Below are 18,683 nucleotides of genomic sequence, written 5' to 3'. Positions count from 1 at the left end.
TATGAAATTCTCAACCCCCCCTCCCGCACCCACCAGTCAATGTTGTTTTGATACTGAGACAGGAACGGACAAATGGTCTAGTATTGGCTCCAACATTGCTTGGGGGGGGGGGGGGATGCAAGCAATATGAAACATTAATGTTTGCCATTCATGTTACTTGTAGTAACCTGCTTACTTCTCATGTATATGTTTTTGCTTAACACGTGTGCTATGACCCAAAAAATACATTGAGGCCTCCATTCAACAAGAAAGTTAACCTGCTGTTATAGATGATCATGCGTTTATACCCAATACACTCAGAGGTCAATTTATGAGTGCATAAACATTATAGGGTCAACAATGACTTGCCCAATGTTGTGTCTAAAGCCAAGACTATATTTATATGCAGATGACACAGCAATCATGTTCAATGCAAAAACAGTTTCCAATATTGAGGAGGTACTTAATAAGGAGCTTTCAAGTGTAGCAAATTGGATGGAAAATAATAAGCTTACTGTCATGACTGTGAATGCCTCTAAAACTAAAGTCATGTTGTTTGGCTCTCACCACAAATTAAAAGATGCTCAACTCAATATATCCCTCAATCAAGTCATGTTGGAGCAGGTCCAAGTTTTCAAATATCTTGGTCTATTTTTTCGATCCTCACCTAAAATGGAAAGCTCATATTGACAAAACTGCTTCCAAAATTTCTCAAAGACTCGGTATTTTAAAGCGTATTAGGCAATACATTGACCAGGATACCATGAACATGCTTTATAATGCTATTGTACTACCTCATATCGACTATTGCTGCCCAATTTGGTCTACTGCTGCTGATAAGCATGTTAATAAAATCCAAATCCTCCAAAATCATGTTGCTAGAGTAACATTAAGATGTAAAGTACGGGACAAACATGTTAGGGGCGCACCATTAGATTTCCAGAGGGGCATGGGAGTTTAAAAAAAAAAAAACTTCGCCCACTAGTGAGACAAAAAAAAACTTTGCCCACTAGTGAGACGAAAAAAAAATTTTGCCTCACTGATAAGTAAAAAAAAAAATTTCCCCACCCAACTTTGTATACAAATTTACATTAAAATTGAAGAAAAAAAATACTTCGCCGCCGAAGGCGGCGAAAAAAAAAAATTTGGTGCTCTCGGAGGAAAAAAAAAAATTCCGCCACCTTCTGCGGCGAAAAAAACAATTCTGCCTGACCCAAACTCCCATGCCCCCCCCCCCCTGACAATCTAATGGTGCGTCCCTTAGTGCAATATACGATGAACTGAAATGGATGACTCATGCTGCAGTTACTGTCCGTTTTCCTATACATAATACACAGTGCTCTTTCCCATTGACGCGTGACCTCTACAAATAGCCTACGTTAAAAGTATGGGGATATGCCTAGTTAACGTCGCTGTGTGAAAAATAACCGGCCAATATTAAAAGTACTCTTCTAAAGTTCTAGAAAATATAGTTTTGTAACATGTCCTAAATTTTTAGCTAATTTAGATGTTTGGAAATATTCGCACTTTGGTGTTTTAGTTAATGTTATAGGTAATAGTACATTGCCTAGTTAACGTCACTGTGTAAAAAATAACCGGCCAATATTAAAAGTACTCTCCTAAAATTCTAGACAATATAGTTTTGTAACATGTCCTAAATTTTTAGCTAATTTAGATGTTTGGAAATATGCGTACTTTGGTGTTTTAGGAAGGATATGTAAACGACAGATAACACCAAAAATATGAAGAAATTATTTCCAAACCGTGTTAAGTCTGCAAACCACCATGTTTCTCATTTTCAAGAACGCTGGTTAACAATAAGCACGTATTGTCTCATTTCGTAAACAAAGACCACACACAATTGTTCTCTAGCGCTCGCTCTATAATCGTTCACCCAACTGAAACTATAATCCCAGCGCATTGCTCCATTGTACGTGTAAAAGCAGAAACATATGATGTGTGTATTTAACCAGAGAAGATATGATTTAATCAGTTGAGCTGTTTTCAATGAGTGTTATCTTGGTTTAATAGCTTTTAATGGGGTTTAAGTCCTGCAAAGGTCGAATTGAATTCTACTGTAGACATGACTGCATCATGTGTAAGACAACGTGCTGAATATTTTACTTTAACTCTTATTTACAGATGTGTACATGGCCTTGCCCCGGATTACCTGGCGCATAACATCGTTAGTAGCATGAAAACCCACAGTTATGGTACAAGATCCATGAGTTCAAATAACATCTATATTGGACGCAGCAGAACTGACTGGGGAAGGCGTACTTTCAGGAAACACGGGGCAGGACTGTGGAATCATCTTCCTTGCCATATCAAGCATTCCACCAGTATACAGGTATTTAAAAAGAACTTGAAGGCCTTTATACTTGACTCAGGTTCATGAATTTTCCTTTATTTTTATTTGTTTTTTAATATATTTATTTATTTTTCTTGGGTGGGGTGGAGGTGTGTGTGGGGGTGTGTGGGGGTGAGTGAACAGGTGATGTCTGTATGGGCGTATATTGCGGAGTAATGAAGGACTTGTGTGCTTATTGTGGGTGTGTGTTGAGCCTTGGTGGTGTATGATGAACGTTAGTGGGGTGCCCATGAAGGTGTGTCAGGTATGTCGTGGGTGTGTAGCAAAGTTTTGTGTTTGTGTGCGGATATTGTATGTCTTTTTTTCGGCTTAGTGTGTAGTGACAGAGGTGTGTATTTGGAGCTCTGATGGGAGGGGGGAACTTGTGTGGGGTGTGTGTGTTAGGTGTATATTTTGGTGCGCTGTTGTCTTGTGGTTGTTGGGGTTGGAGAGGTTGGTATGTGTCAGGGTGCATGAGTATTTTATCGGGTATGAAGTGAAGAGTGATTGTATCTATTTTATTTTTTGTCTGGGTGCTATAATATATTTTTAAATGATTTGTGTATTGTTGTATGATACTTGTATCCCTTTGGTGCTACTTGTTTTGTTCTGTGCTTTTAAAAAATTTCTGTTTCTTTTAATGCCTATTTATATTGTATTTATAATGTAACTTTGTAACCTAATTTGTAGGCCCTACTTGTATTTTTTTGATGTCATTGTACAGAGGGCCCTTGTGTAAAGCAGTGCTGGACCACTGATCTTGGCTACCCTCTTTAAATATGTCTGAAATAAATAAAATTAAAATAAAAAACTGTGTCTTTATAATCCGAACAACATGTGACATATTTTCAGCAAGGGCCCGTGCCAAGGCCAAATCGACTTTTACAATGTTTATTGAAGAGATAAGATATGCATAATCTCAGTTTGCGAAAAGATAAGAGGTCAAATTTTTCCATGTTAAAAATAGAATTACATGCTAGGCATGTTTTTCCTCTTGTCGTTTGTGTATTAATCATCATCATCATCATCATCATCATCATCATCATCATCATCATCATCATCGTCGTCGTCATCATTATCATCTTTGATTTGATTTGATTTGTTCATCATCATCATCATCATCATCATCATCATCGTAATCGTCATCGTCATCATTATCATCATCATCATCGTCGTCGTCGTCATCATCATCATATCATCATCATCACCATCATCATTACCTGACTACTAGCCACAAACCCATACCAAGGAAAATAAAATATCAATTTTGCTGCAAGCCCTCAGAGAAAATTAATATACAAATATTTAAAACCATGTTTTATTACAACGTATCTAATAGTAATAGGAATTAACACACAACCATGACAACTACTAAATTAAGCTGAAATGAAGAAAATATAGACTATAAAAAAGTCTATAATGAAAAGAAATGTTGTTTAACAAAATTTTCATTTTAGAAGAGATAAGATATGCATAATCTCAGTTTGCGAAAAGATAAGAGGTCAAATTTTTCCATGTTAAAAATAGAATTACATGCTAGGCATGTTTTTTCCTCTTTGTCGTTTGTGTATTAATCATCATCATCATCATCATCATCATCATCATCATCATCATCATCATCATCATCATCATCATCATCATCATCGTAATCGTCATCGTCATCATTATCATCATCATCGTCGTCGTCGTCGTCATCATCATCATATCATCATCATCACCATCATCATTACCTGACTACTAGCCACAAACCCATACCATCATCATCATCATCAGTCGGCTGCGGAGCAGGCGACTACAAGCTTTCTCCAACTATTGCGATCTTGGGCAAGGGAAACAATTTTGTTTGGCTGCAACATCCCTTCAGTATCTCCCAGGAGGTGCTGGACATACTGTAAGTACAGTGTGCGCGGCCGTCCCGGTTTCCTCTTCCCATGTGGTGGAATGTAAAGGGCATATTCTTTCACAGGCTCGTCGTCTTCAAGACGCAGTATATGGCCGAGAAATTTGAGCTGATGAATCTTGACTCTGGCAACCAGTGGAGTGGTGTTGGTCAGATTGTAGATGGTTTCATTTGGAATCCGATCCACACGTTTGATGTTTAACATGACTCTGTAGCAAGATGTTGCAAAGGCATTGATTTTGTTTTCCATGTCCTTGGTGATTACCCATGACTCACACCCGTACAGAAAGACAGTTGTCTGAAACAGCTTGATTTTTGTTTCGATTGGCAGGGATGGGCTTCTCCAAAGGCGTTCCAGTTTCCAGAAAGCTGCCCAGGCTAGTGCTTTTCTTCTTTTTAGGTCTCCAGCACTAGAGCCCATCTTGGAACCCAAGTACTTAAAGTCTGTGACATGGTTGATGGTACTACCATAGACTTCAAGTGCTGGTTGGGCGTTACAGTTTGTAGTCATATATTCTGTCTTAGGTGCGCTGATGACAAGGCCTAGATCTGCTGCTGCAGTTGCAGTCCTAGTAAGCTGCGACTGGGCCCGGGCTGTGGAAGACTCCAACAGGGCAATATCATTAGCAAAATCCAGGTCATTCAGCATCCTAGCAGGATACCTGCTTGACCGACGTGGGTAGGTAACAATTCCAGCGTCAATTCCAGAAGTTGATTTCTTCAGAAGGTAATCTACCCGGATAATGAACAGGAATGGCGCTAACACATCACCCTGAAGCACTCCAGTTGTTACTTGGAAAGGCTCTGAGATACTTCCATCAACCATAACGGCACTATTGGAGTCCTTGTAGAGCACCTGGATGGCATTTGGGGCATTTACCACAACCTTTGGTATTCCATAATGCCGCAGCACTGAAAACATGACGGACCTGTTGATGGAGTCAAAGGCTTTTTGAAGTCCACAAAAGTGACTGTCAAGGGAAGTTGGTACTCCTTGAAGCCTTCCATGATCCTCCTCAAAATGTGTATTTGCTGAGCACAGCTGCGACCTGATCTAAAGCCAGCCTGGTTGCTTCTCAGAAGAGGATCAATGTGAGGTCGGATCCTGTTCAAAAGGATCTTGTTGTACACTTTTGCGGCAATGGACATAAGCGAAATACCACGGTAGTTTGTCATGAGAGAGAGTCGCCTTTCTTTGGTAGAGGAATGATGACATTTGTGACCCATTGACGTGGCGGTGTCAGCGTTGAGAATACTTCCATGCAGAATTTGAGAATCATATCAATCATGCTATCCCTCCTCCCTGAAGTGCTTCAGCAGTTATAGCACAGTCCAATGCTGCTGCCTTGTTGGTCCTCATGGCTGCTATTGCTTTGACTACTTCTTCACGAGTTGGGGGCTCATTGACGATAGGAAGATCTTCAACAGCTGGTGCAGGAAGTTCTGACGCTGCTGTGCCACTGTCGTTGTTAAGGAGTGAGCTAAAATATTCCTTCCATTCCTCAAGCAGTTCATGGTCACTGGTTGGGGCTGTGCCATCCCTCTTTTTGACTTTCACCCCTTTCCTTGAGTTCTTCCCAGAAAGCGAGTGTATGATTTTCCAGGTGGTGGTGTAATTCCCCATCTCGTCGGCCAGCTTCAGGTCTTCCATCTGCTTATTGAGGGTAGCAAGCTCGTCAGCTTTATAAGAGTTGTTAAGGCTGGTGTTCAAGTTCCTCCATCTTTCTTTAGCTTGACGAGACTTTGAAATGGAGTACCGCTTTTTGGCTTCATCCCTTTCAAGTTTAAGTCTGATGGTTGAATCTGATACCCAACTTGGCAGTCCGCATGGCTCTTGCTTTCCAATAACTTTCTCAGCAACTTCACGAACCGCTGTTTCAAAGGTCTCATACCTATCAGAGATGGGTGTGGCATCATCCATGCTCAAGACCTGGAATCTGTTTGATAGCTCCAGCTGAAATTTCTCCTTTGTATCAGGATCTTGCAACTTCTTCCAGCTGAATTTTGGTCTCTTGCAAGGTTTTCCTTTGCTTGTTCGCAGACTGGCAGCTAGACGGACGCTCACAATACGGTGATCGGAGTCCACTTCTACTGAGTTGTATGCTCGACAGTTGCGGAGAGAATTTACCCATTTGCTGTTTATTAGAATGTGATCTAACTGTGCATGGGTTGATCCAGCTGGATGGGTCCAAGTCCAGAGACGGTTGCTGGGTTGGGGGAATCTCATCTGGGCTGGTCTGAGATTGTACTCCTGGCAAGTGTTGACCAGGCGCTCACCATTGTCATTTGTTGAATCATGGTAGCAGTATGGACCAATGACCCAAGGATGCGAAAGATGACTATCTGCTCCTATTCTGGCATTAAAATCGCCGAGGATGAGATGGATGTTGTGCCTTTTCATACCATCCAGGTGGTCAGATAGTGATGAATAGAATTCCTCCTTGTCAGAAGATGTTGAGCACTCAGTGGGTGCATATACAACAGTGATGCTAAGCTGTGGGTTACCATGGAATGTTACAAATAGTATCCTCTCGGAAACAGCTTCAACACTCTTAAGACATCGGTGAATGTGCTTGGACATGACCAGACCCACTCCTCCATGTCTTTGCTTTGTAGCAGAACTGAATAATAAAACCCAGTTCCTATCGTCTGACCAAAATTCATCAGTTGGGCTTGGTGTAATGAGACGATGTTCTTGAATTCCGGCAATGTCAATACCTGCATCAGCACAGCCCATGGATAGCTGATGGATTTTCCCTTGTTGATTAACAGTACGGACATTATAAGTAGATATTACAAGAGGTTTGAAGGTAGACAGGCGACAATAATCAGGGCCAACAGTTCGTGATGGTGTGCCGAGTTCCCGCTGGTCCGTCATGGAGTCAACAGTAGACTGCCGCTCATCTACCCTCGGTATTTTTGAAGATTTGCTTGTAGTTTTCGTAATCGTGGGTTTTGCTGGGAATTATTTAGTCCAGTCCCAACAGCTTTACGGGTGATCAGCCCTGTTTCAGCTTCTTTTCTGGACACACAGCAGCCGAGATCTACCAATATGTAGTAGTTCGCCCCTGATCTGGAACATGTTGGCCAGTGTTGGAAGGTTGACCAATGATGACATGTTCAACACCAGCCTAATGACCGTTGAGAAGTAAGTCTTCCTCTTCCGCTCTTTGGCCCATGATGAAAATTTGAAGCCATTGGGATAGGCTACTCCAATATGAAGAGGATCACTACCGTCCTTGACCCCTTAGAATACTGAGAAAAATGAAGATGGAGCTTGATGCTCATGGCATGAGACCTTGGAAATAAACTAGCCCTACCAGAAAAACAGCACCTGATCTTACCGCACTGTTCTCCAGCAGTTTAAGGACAAAGTCCGGCCGGAACATAACTCACAAGTGCTCTTGAAAGACCTGGTATTAAACCTAACCTAACAAATGCCATGAACACCAAGATATGAGTAACTAGGAGGAGAAAGAACGGAGCAATATCTCATCATGATTGTGTCGCTGGCTGTACTGTCTACATCGTTACAGTAGCAAAAACAAATGGCCAAGACATTTGAACATACTGGCCGTTGAACCTGATGGTTTCCTCCGCCCTAAAGCTGGCATGTTCAGCAACTGAGCTAGGGAGGCAGAGGGCGCTCATTCCCTCACTCTGGTAAAATACCAGCCCGCACTCTGGTAAAATACCAGCCCGTAACCCATACCAAGGAAAATAAAATATCAATTTTGCTGCAAGCCCTCAGAGAAAATTAATATACAAATATTTAAAATCATGTTTTATCCTCTTTGTCGTTTGTGTATTAATCATCATCATCATCATCATCATCATCATCATCATCGTAATCGTCATCGTCATCATTATCATCATCATCGTTGTCGTCGTCGTCGTCGTCGTCGTCGTCGTCATCATCATCATCATCATCATCATCACCATCATCATTTCCTGACTACTAGCCACAAACCCATACCAAGGAAAATAAAATATCAATTTTGCTGCAAGCCCTCCGAGAAAATTAATATACAAATATTTAAAATCATGTTTTATTACAACGTATCTAATAGTAATAGGAATTAACACACAACCATGACAACTACTAAATTAAGCTGAAATTAAGAAAATATAGACTATAAAAAAGTCTGTAATGAAAAGAAATGTTGTTGTAGATAGATAAATTACAATTAAATATCAAACTGTTCTGTTGTGTTAAACCATTTGATGAGAGTACGCTTAGAAACTTTTTGGCATCTGCATCATCATGACGCGATGTCGTCTGCGTTCACAAGAGGTGATCACTTTAGTTGAAACGCATCCCAGGAATGCGTTTTAATGCGGACCACGCCTCTTGTCAGTATGCTTCGACTATATTTATAAATACGCACGTGACCCATGGTCACGACATACCAAAACTTTCAAGCGTGACCACATCCTCATGCATTGACCACTATACAGGAAAGGATAGGAACTCTGCAGATAAATATCATCAAATTTAAGTATGAATATCAAATTATTATTACACATGGGGGATTCCGAATATGTTATCAAATACAACATTTTGAATGTATTTGACGACGGAAAAAAAATCAACGACGGAAACGTTTACAATATAATCACAAAGTTGAACAAAATAGAAAATTTTGCTGCACAGTAATTCCGCCTTTACAATCATATGTATATGAAGACTACCCACTATGTAGGTCACTTCGAGAATTACTGTCTATAAGCTGTTATGGCAGCGCGGAGGTAGTCACGTGCGTATTTATAAAACCGTATTTATAAATATAGTCGAAGCATACTGCTCGTGTGGAGTCACCCTAGCTGATTTTTCGATTTCATCGTCTATCATCCAAATTCGGGCGATATTTACTCGATCGGTGCTTGTCCATATTTATTAAACCTGGAAGGTTTAAAATGCCAATCAGCGTTTATTACAGAGGTTTTAGTCTATTAGCATACATTTCCTCATAATATTTCATATTTAAGTCAGCATAGTGAAGCACATCTCTTGGTAACTCTTGGCGATCACGAGATTTCTTTGGATTGCCAAAACCTGTACTCGAAAAAGTCACCCCATGCCACACATTGCCATACTGTTGTGAGTATATCTGTTCTTTAGCTACAATCCACAACTTCTCCATACATTCGTTCCCTGGTTCCCAATGCAAATAATCATCACTGTATGGGACACCAATTACCTTACAGTAGGCTTTCATAACACCTGCTGGATTGGCTAATAACTCATCTGTATCAACTATTGGTGGATTTTGACCCAGAGTGTCTTTTGCATACTTATACAGATCATACTGTTCCTTATAGAAACTGCCTTCGGGCATATAGAATACAGGAATGTCGCCAAGTAGAAGCTTCTTGTCATCGTCTGCGCCACGGTTGATCACATTTGACCAGGAGTCGAAGGTAATGTATGGATTGCGAATTAGAAACGTGTGCTGGAAGCCTGCATGGAAGAAAACAAACCACCAAATGAAATACACTTAATTGTGATGAATTGTGCACTTTGAAACCAAAACGATTTAAATGTAATTCCTGGTTTCATACACCCTGAATTCAAATTGATTCACACTAAGGCAAGGATTTTATAGAGGAGACTTTGCTATGCTAAATCATTAGCATCTTAAAAATTTTCTAGTTCCAGACAGTTTTGATATTTTGATAAATCCAATTTTGAGCACATGATGGCCTAAATTTCACATACTAAATGGTTTCGATTTCAAAAATCAGATGTAGCATAGGACATCTGGTTTTTCCTGCCCATTGACAATATATCGTTTAATTTTACCATATTCGTATGAAATGTATGTCTTCTTGCTTGTAGCGTCTGATGCTTTACTATACCCCGTCACTCTTTTTGTCAAAGCTGCTGTGAACCACGTATTGGCCCATGTGGTTGTATTTTATAGTGCCTAGGTTTTTTATGAATGATTATATGTTTTCTTCTTTATACCTGAGGGTAGATCTTCATAGTGTCCATCTACTGCCCATGCTAAGTCTTTACAGATCACCATCTTCTTTCCTGGTGGAGTGCCCTCAAGTTGCTCTTTGACCCAGGAGTAGCTAGTCTCCGATGCAAAGTAACCACCTGAAACAAAATAATTACATCAGATATCAGGAAAAACATAAACACCGACAAATGAGTTGTGCCTTCATCAATCGGACTCCAATGTTGCATGGGCGTCAATCCCGTAGGACAAGGGGGCATGTCTCTCCGCATTTTGGGATGGGGAAACATAATATGAAATCCCCCCCACGTTTCGGCATATATTCCATTGCTTACTGTAAAAATACAGGCAATATTCGGTATTATACCTTGATTTTTGGCAACATTAGTATAAAATTGTAAATTTTTTCGCGCTCCGCTCGCACTTCATCCTCGTTACATTCAAATTCACATTGATTGGGGCTAAAATAACATAGCACGTTTTGTGTAAATATTAAATACGTGCAGTTGTCCCTGGAAAAAGAAGGATTGAAAAAAGTAGACGCAGATACACGTTAAGAAGCCAACTTAAACATGCGAGTATTTGGGGGGGCTTTGGGGCGCCAGCCCCCGGGGTAAAAGTAGGGGCGGCAAAAAAGAAGGGGCGGCAAAAAGAGTAACAAACGAAAAAAGGGCGGTACTTAAGGGGCGGCAAGAATAATTATGAAGAAAAAAGGGCGAACAATTATTGAAAATTAATGAAAGTATTCCTTTTTGACTGTCAACAGGGCGACAGCTCTAAGCTGTGTGGGTATTAGAGGGTGTAACACCTGTAAAATGTAACTTGAAAAAATGTAGCTCCTACCCCCGAGTGATTATATTTATTTTTTATTTATAACATTCGGCCGAAGCCAAGCTAAACCCAATAGTGCTCAGAGGCTACTAAATTCAAGGGATGCTTCCAGATATGACGGGACAGGGATATGGGAAGAGGTCCGATTTTAGAAGCAGGAGGAAAACCGGAGCACCCGGAGAAAAACCTGCGAGGACGAGCATGGATCGGCAACCAAACTCACATGTGGCACCGCGGGGAATTGAACCCGGGCGACAGTGGTGAGAAGCGAGTGAGAAGACCACTACACTAGCCCGCCCTCCTATATATATTAATTAGTTCACCAATATAATTACACTCATAGACCATTTTGAAATACTATTGTTTTACGTTTCTTTAATTCATTTAAATGATCAATTTACCTTCAATATCACGCAAGTGCTCATCATCATCTTTGTTGCCAGCTGCCTGAAATTTATTGAAAAATTCATATATATTTTTCCGATGTATTCCATACTTGGAATAGTGATACACCGTCAGGTAGGGCTCGAAAAAGGCTCGTGTATCAGGAACATAAGACATACATTTCAGGAAAGTCGTGGATGTACTCCGTGGTATGACCCACAACATTACTCGCTTAATTACATCATTACTTTCATTTACAGGTGGAGATGAAGTAGCCATTTCCCAAACAGGTTGAATTTCAAGCCGTTTGCAAATATTGTTGAACAATTTAACAAAAAAGTTGATATCATGTTGAAAGCTTTGGACATGTTATGACGTCTGTTATCGTGAAATGACCGTGATCCAATCAGTTTGGTCAGCGACCTCGATCAAAGGCTTGTTTACCATCAAGTTCTTATCAAACCTTTCTGAAAGACTATCGTTAATTTGATCCACATAAAAAACTAAGTAAACATCTCAAAAAAGTAATAAGCCCCCTTAAATAATGGCCATTATTCAAAAAGGGGCTACTGTATTACAAATCTGTCAAATGCGTTGGAAGCAGAATTTATTTCTGCGCATTTGACACCTCATTTGATACTATAGCCCAGAAAACAATAAAACACCGGTCAATTTAATGTAGTGAGGTCTAGATTTGAAAGTTGCACTTACATACAAATTTTTACAATAGAAAAATAGTCGGATATCATTACACAGATTTCCTTCCATTACACTGAATGCAAAATCAATACAATTTACTGCAACTGTGACGTCAATGTTTAGTCGATTGCTGCAAATGAGGTGTCAAAATATGTAGAAATCAGCTTCCAACGCATATTTCGGATTTGTAATACAATTACCCGTTTTTGAATAATGGTCATTATTTATTGGGGATTAGTTTCTTTTTGAGATGTTTATATATAATACATTTAGTGCTTGACCCGAGGGGTTTTGGATTCAGAGAACTGTCTTCAAAAACAAAAATAGAACCCAAAATAAACCAATGTCTAAATGTGAAAATGATATCTGTTCAAAGTGAAACTTTTCTGCTAAACTTGGTTTTTTTTACTATGAAAATACCATTTTACATTGGAAAACACTGATAACATATCTGAGGACTTTCCCTGGGTGGTTTCCCAGAACAAAAAAAATCTGACTGAGGTTGTTATTGCAAACATGGGGGTTTTCGGTAATGTTTTTGTAAACAAACTCTTACATGATTTTGGGGGAGTCCAAAACAATGATTGTGTTTGTTTAACCGGTCGGTACAGGTGGACACGCTCTTGTGTCCTAGTGGGACCAGGCTCGAGAAAAGCCAAGCTTATAAGGATTATGGCCTATATGAAGAGAAAAGAAAGAAACAGGATTGAGGAAAAGAGTAAAGAAAAAAATGTACTTCCAACAAATCAATTGCACAATTTTGCTCTTAACCCTGGGTCGATAAATAAGAAATTTCGCATTCTTGTTCTGTGCCACGATACAAAGGCTGTGTTGACTGTTGATATCTTGTTTCTATGTGACCCTTCCTATGTCCAGCTATAACAGGGACTTCACTTAAAAGTGCTAAAGATTTAAAATGTCCAATCGGTGTTTATTCTTACAAAGGGTTAAGTCTATTAGCGTACATTTCCTCATAGTATTTCATACATAAGCCAGCATAGTGAAGCACATCTCCTGGTAATTCTTGGCGATCACGTGGCTTTCTTGGATTGCCAAAACCTGTACTTGCAAAGCTCACCCGGTGCCATTCATTGCCATATTGCTGGGCGTATAGCTGCTCCTTAGCTACCATCCACAACTTCTCAATACATTCGTTCCCCGGTTTCCAATGCAGATAATCATCACTGTATGGGACACCAATTGCCTTAAAATAAGCTTTCATAACACCTGCAGGATTGGCTAATAACTCATCCGTATCAACGACTTTCGGACTTTGCCCAAGAGTTTCTTTTGCATACTTATACAGATCATATTGCTCTTTGAAGAAACTGCCCTCTGGCATAATAAATTCAGGCATATCACCGAGTAGAAGCTTTTTGTCATCGTCTACGCCACGGTTGACCACATTTGACCAGGAGTCGAAGGTAATGTATGGATTGCGAATGAGAAACGTGTGCTGGAAGCCTGCATGGAGGAAGGTTAAACACCCCGGGTAAACACCAAACGAAATACAATTATTTTTACACATTGTAATCAAAACCCAGTCAGATGTAATAAAAATAGGTCCCATTTTCAAAACCACTTAGTTTCACTATTATATACCAGTATTCTCTAGTTAATGTACACCAAGGCAGGGATTTTATGGAGGAGACTAACGTCAAGTTTCGGACAGTTTAGATAGTAAAGCACATGTTGAGCATAGAAAGTTTCAGTGGCGGCACCGGGAATTCATTTCTGGAGGCAATGTGGGAGGGGAAAATTGAAATCTTGGGCACAATTATTGGAACATTTTGTATTTTTCTCAAATAGGAAATGTCATTATGTTTGTTTTTGACAGGGAGTGACGGCGGGTGATGGACAAAACCTAACTTTGATGCAGATTTCTATTCAATCAAAACCCGGCCCACAAACACACGCCACACGTTACGGGTGACACCGCCACAAGCCACAAACGAGTATTGTCCCCGGTGTTGTCGCATCTGATTTTCCAGCGCATCGACGATAATAATCGTTCAGGTGTACATGAAATTGGTATATTTCCTCTTACCCGAGGGCAGGTCTTCATAGTGTCCATCTACTGCCCATGCTAAGTCTTTACAGATCACCATCTTCTTTCCTGGTGGAGTAGCCTCAAGTTGCTCTTTCACCCAGGAGTACCTAGTCTCCGATGCAAAGTAACCACCTGAAACAAAACAAATATCAGATATCAAGAAAACACACAAAATACTGACAAATGAATTGCCTTCATTGACACATACTTTGCACCCCCCCCCCCCCATTTACCCAACCCCTGGGCTCATAAATATTGCACACTAAATAATATAATTAATTAATTGATATTAGAATAGTTACACCCCCTCAAAAACATCTTTAGAAATAATGTAGTTCAGTTGTCTGATTAAAATTTTAATAATGTTATCGAGTTTAATCAAGTTTATACCTATGCAGATAAAAGTGAATTAACACAGCAATTTAATGGATCCCGGTAGTTTTTCTCAATTGATATCATGCACTTTTGGTGGCTAGGTAGTATATGTTATTGTTTATTACCTTCAATATCACGCAAGTGCTCATCATTGTCTTTGTTGCCAGCTCCCTGAAATTTATTCCAAAATTCATAGATATTTTTCCGATGTATTCCATATTTGGAATAGTGATAACACATGAGGTATGGCTCAAAAAAAGCCAGTGTATCAGGAACATACGACATACATTTCAGGAAAGACGTGGATGTACTGCGTGGCATGACCCACATTCATTCATTTCATTCATTTCATTCGGCTGCGAAGCAGGCGACTACAAAGTTTCTCCATGTACTACGATCTGAAGCCAAAGTGGCAATGGCATCTGGCAGTAGAAAGTTGTCAAAATCCCCCAACAGTTTTTGCACATAAGACAAGTAGGATGTTCTTTGCCTTCCAGGTCTTCTTTTACCATGTAATGGGGTGTAGAGAGCATATCTTCTGCATGGTTCATCTTCCTGCATCCTCAGGATATGTCCCAGGAATCGTAGTTGTCGTGATCTGACAGAGTTGATAAGAGGCACAGTGTTGGTGATGGTATAGACCCTTTCATTTCTAACATGGTCAGTGCGCTTGATGTTCAGCATTATCCTGTAACATGATGTACCAAAAGCGTTGATCTTATTTTCCATGTCAGTAGATATCACCCAGGACTCGCAGCCATAGAGCAATACTGTAACACAAGTGGTGTGAAACAGCTTGACTTTTGTTGCAACAGTGATTGTTGGACTTCTCCACAGGTGCTCCAGTTTCCAAAATGCATACCAAGCAAGCGCCTTCCGTCGGGAGAGGTCACTGGTGCTAGAGCCCATCATGGAACCAAGATATTTGAAATCAGTGACATACTTGATGGGTTCTCCGTATACTTGGAGTGGTGGCTGAGGATTGCAGTTGATGGTCATGTACTCAGTTTTGGGAACACTGATGACGAGACCCAGGCTTTCTGCTGCCCCCGCTGTTCTGGTCAGCTGTGCCTGTGCCCGCGGGATGGAAGATTCAAGTAAGGCAATATCGTCAGCGAAATCCAAGTCGTTCAAAACCTTGGCAGGATAACGCCTGGCCCACAACATGACCCGTGTAACATCATAATCATTCCTTTCATCCACAGGTGAAGATGAAGTAGCCATTATTTTCCAAAACAATCGAATTGTGTCAAACTGTTTGCCAATAAAAGGTCGTCTGCTATTAAAATTTACCTTATCCCGCGAATAACACATGTTCCGTTCAGTTTGGATATACGGCCTTGATCAAAGTTTTGTTTACCGTCACGATTTTATCAATTTGTTTGGTCATTGAAAGCAGGTACGTGGTCCAAGGAATTCGATTTAACCCTACAATTTTTAAACTCTGAAAAATGGAAAAAGAGAAAAGAAGAAGAAAAGGACCGTACATGTAGTCAAACTTTGGAAAACCCAAAAAGGTATAGAGACTCGAATTCAAGATACGGTAGGCCTAAATGGAAGAGTGTCCATCTCATTCAAAGTACGTCTTAAACTTAATGCACCAAATTATTGCATTTTGTGAAACCCAAAATGTCTCCATTTTGATGGGGCACATCCCCTCCTTAGCCTCCATCCTGCTTACCATATTAAGCACGCGGATAGCCCCATCAACAAAAGCAATCACCGCTTACTATAGTTCCTGTAAGATGTGGCCTCAACCTGGAAATCGGTTACGGCGTGGGCCGGGGGATTGTGAACTATTTTTTGCCAAATATTTTGTCAATACCTATAACATTATGTTATAATGTTATGAAAACGTTTGATACCCTTTATATAACCCGACACTTAAAATGTTTTCTGACAACCTTTTATCCTTTTGTGAGAAAGAAGTCTTGCCTCCTCATACCAGTTTATGGACATGCTGGCCACCCTGATATTTAAGTTTTTTGTACTTTTAGTCAATTTTGGACAATTTGGGATATTTTGTTTGTACTTTTGGTCAATTTTGGACAATTTCCGACCTTGAAAGTTGCCTTGTCCCCCGTACCCCCTGAAAATTCACTATTATTACATTAAGTAGTAGATCGATGATTTTTCTCACAGACATGAATACGACAAACGGTCAAGTATGGCGCTTCAACCTACTACTTGCTGGTTTAGGTATCGAAGGTCAGGAGAGTTGGAAAAATGATTTCCGCCTCATGTTCGGTAGTGCTAGTGGCGAGTAAATTTAATTGCGTAGAGCGAACACTTACGCGTACAAGGGAGATCGTTATCGTCACGCTTGCCATGCTTGCGGCACACGATTACAGCTGGAACATACTTAGCAAGCTATAGCAGTTGACCCGTTTCTGGCCTTCGTTGACTTTGCTTGGTGACGCTTGCACTAAACCGGAAAAGTTTGATACACTTACACCGGATTCAAATGCCAAGTTTAATCAAGGGGCGGGTATGATTTATCACAACCGATCTATAACTTACCTCACTTTCTAGCTCGCGAACCAACGAAATTTGCCAAACTGTATCTGTCGCCCCTACATGGATCCAGTTATGTAGAAAGACCAGCATAATACGTCAGTGGCAGAACCTTAACCCTAATACTGCCAAATCTGAAAAAAAATAACAAGGAAACCACTACACATGCACCCCTCCCCACGTGATGCCATGCATCACACAGTCCCTAAGTCATATACGCACGGAAATGCTGGTCAGGCCTGCAAAACCCCCGTGGCTAACGGTCGGTGATCATATGGTTGACAAACGAGTGGTCTAAGGTTCGAATCACGGGGGTACCAAGTGACTACTTTGTTCATCTCCTCTTCTTTTTCATATTTTCTTCCCCTTCCGATAGCATAAAAAACCCATTGGGGTGTTGGGGTTAATATGCACCTAGCAGTGAGTCAAGTTTAATAGTTTTATTATTTCCTAACTAATTTATCCATGATTTTCATTTAAAAAGGTAAGCCCAGGCACTGTCCGGTTTTGTTGGTTTTTGGTGTTTTTGTTTTGTTTGGGGATATATATGTTGCTTATTGTTCTTGTGTCGTGTTTTTTTGAGGGGTGTGTTTTTTGCCAATGACAAGAAATTACTTCATGTTTACAGACGCTTATCGCAAGCCGTAGGGTTTATTACCTCTTACGGCAACGAGTTGTAGTATCATCCAATCAGAACACTGCATTTCTGCTAATTCAAAGTCGCAACTTTTCCACAGCGCGTTTTGAGCTTGCGAATATTCCACAACGCATTGTGGACAGCTCACAACGCGTTATGGAATGCTTACAAATGCGTTGTGGAATGCTTACAATGCATTGTGGAAAGTTTGTGAGTTTGAATTTGTAGAAATGAAGTGTTCTGAGAGCTTCTGAGTGGGTGATACCACAATGCGTTGTGTATTTATTTTACAACGCGTTGCCGCAACGCGCCATGACCCTTAGGTCTTGCGATAGTCATATCCTTGGAATGACGTTCCCAGGAAACACATAAGAAAAGGTTGCCAGAAAACGTTTATGTCAGGTTATATAAAGGGTATAATTTACAAAGGACTTAAAACGTTTTCATAACATTAAAACATTTTTTGATAACTTACTGCAAATATTCTAACGTAATATTATTTAAGTGTTGACAATTTTTTTTTCATGACCTTTACATAATCCGACATTTAATGATATTAAAACGTTTTACCAAAACCAAAAGTCCAAAATATAACCTATTAAATAAGTGTACTTGCTGGGTTGTTTGTGATGCATGACGTGAGCATTATATTCCTGGAGGAAGCCATTCGATTTGATGTAGACATCATGAGTTATTGGTTAAGGATATGAAAGTGTGAACCAGTCTACAACGAGAATACTAGTTAATACAGAAGGTACTGGTAAGGGACCGTTCACAAACACTTGTTAGAGGGGGCCTGATGCAAAACAAATTCATCGCACATTTTTTTTTTTTTTTAAAATTATGGGTCAACCTCATAGAAAAGCATATAAACTCAATTTTCCCAGGAAAATTTGTGGTCATTTTTTCAGCCCCCCCCTTAAGGGTCAAAAATTCAGGGCCCTTTTTGCATCAGTCCCCCTAGCAAGTGTTTGTGAACGGTCCCTGAAGCATTGAGAAAG

The 18,683-nt window shown here is 40.2% G+C and overlaps 2 protein-coding genes across 2 annotated transcripts; both read right to left on the bottom strand.

Moving 5' to 3' along the window:
- Positions 1-8,927: 8,927 nt before the first annotated feature.
- LOC140171722 (uncharacterized) lies at positions 8,928-11,686 on the bottom strand. The gene is made up of 3 exons (XM_072195036.1): positions 11,425-11,686; positions 10,198-10,332; positions 8,928-9,690 (listed from the first exon to the last, which is right to left on the bottom strand). The coding sequence occupies exons 1-3, from the start codon at positions 11,684-11,686 to the stop codon at positions 9,164-9,166; spliced, it is 924 nt and encodes a 307-aa protein (XP_072051137.1). The 3' UTR covers positions 8,928-9,163.
- Positions 11,687-13,043: 1,357 nt separating this feature from the next.
- On the bottom strand, positions 13,044-14,852 carry LOC140171716 (uncharacterized). Its single transcript, XM_072195022.1, has 3 exons — positions 14,657-14,852; positions 14,154-14,288; positions 13,044-13,570 (listed from the first exon to the last, which is right to left on the bottom strand). The coding sequence occupies exons 1-3, from the start codon at positions 14,850-14,852 to the stop codon at positions 13,044-13,046; spliced, it is 858 nt and encodes a 285-aa protein (XP_072051123.1).
- Positions 14,853-18,683: the final 3,831 nt, after the last annotated feature.

This window comes from Amphiura filiformis, chromosome 2 (assembly GCF_039555335.1).
Source record: "Amphiura filiformis chromosome 2, Afil_fr2py, whole genome shotgun sequence".
NCBI classification, from domain to species: Eukaryota; Metazoa; Echinodermata; class Ophiuroidea; order Amphilepidida; family Amphiuridae; genus Amphiura; species Amphiura filiformis.
Note: the sequence above shows the minus strand (reverse complement) of the source record. Positions and strands in the feature narration are given on the sequence as shown.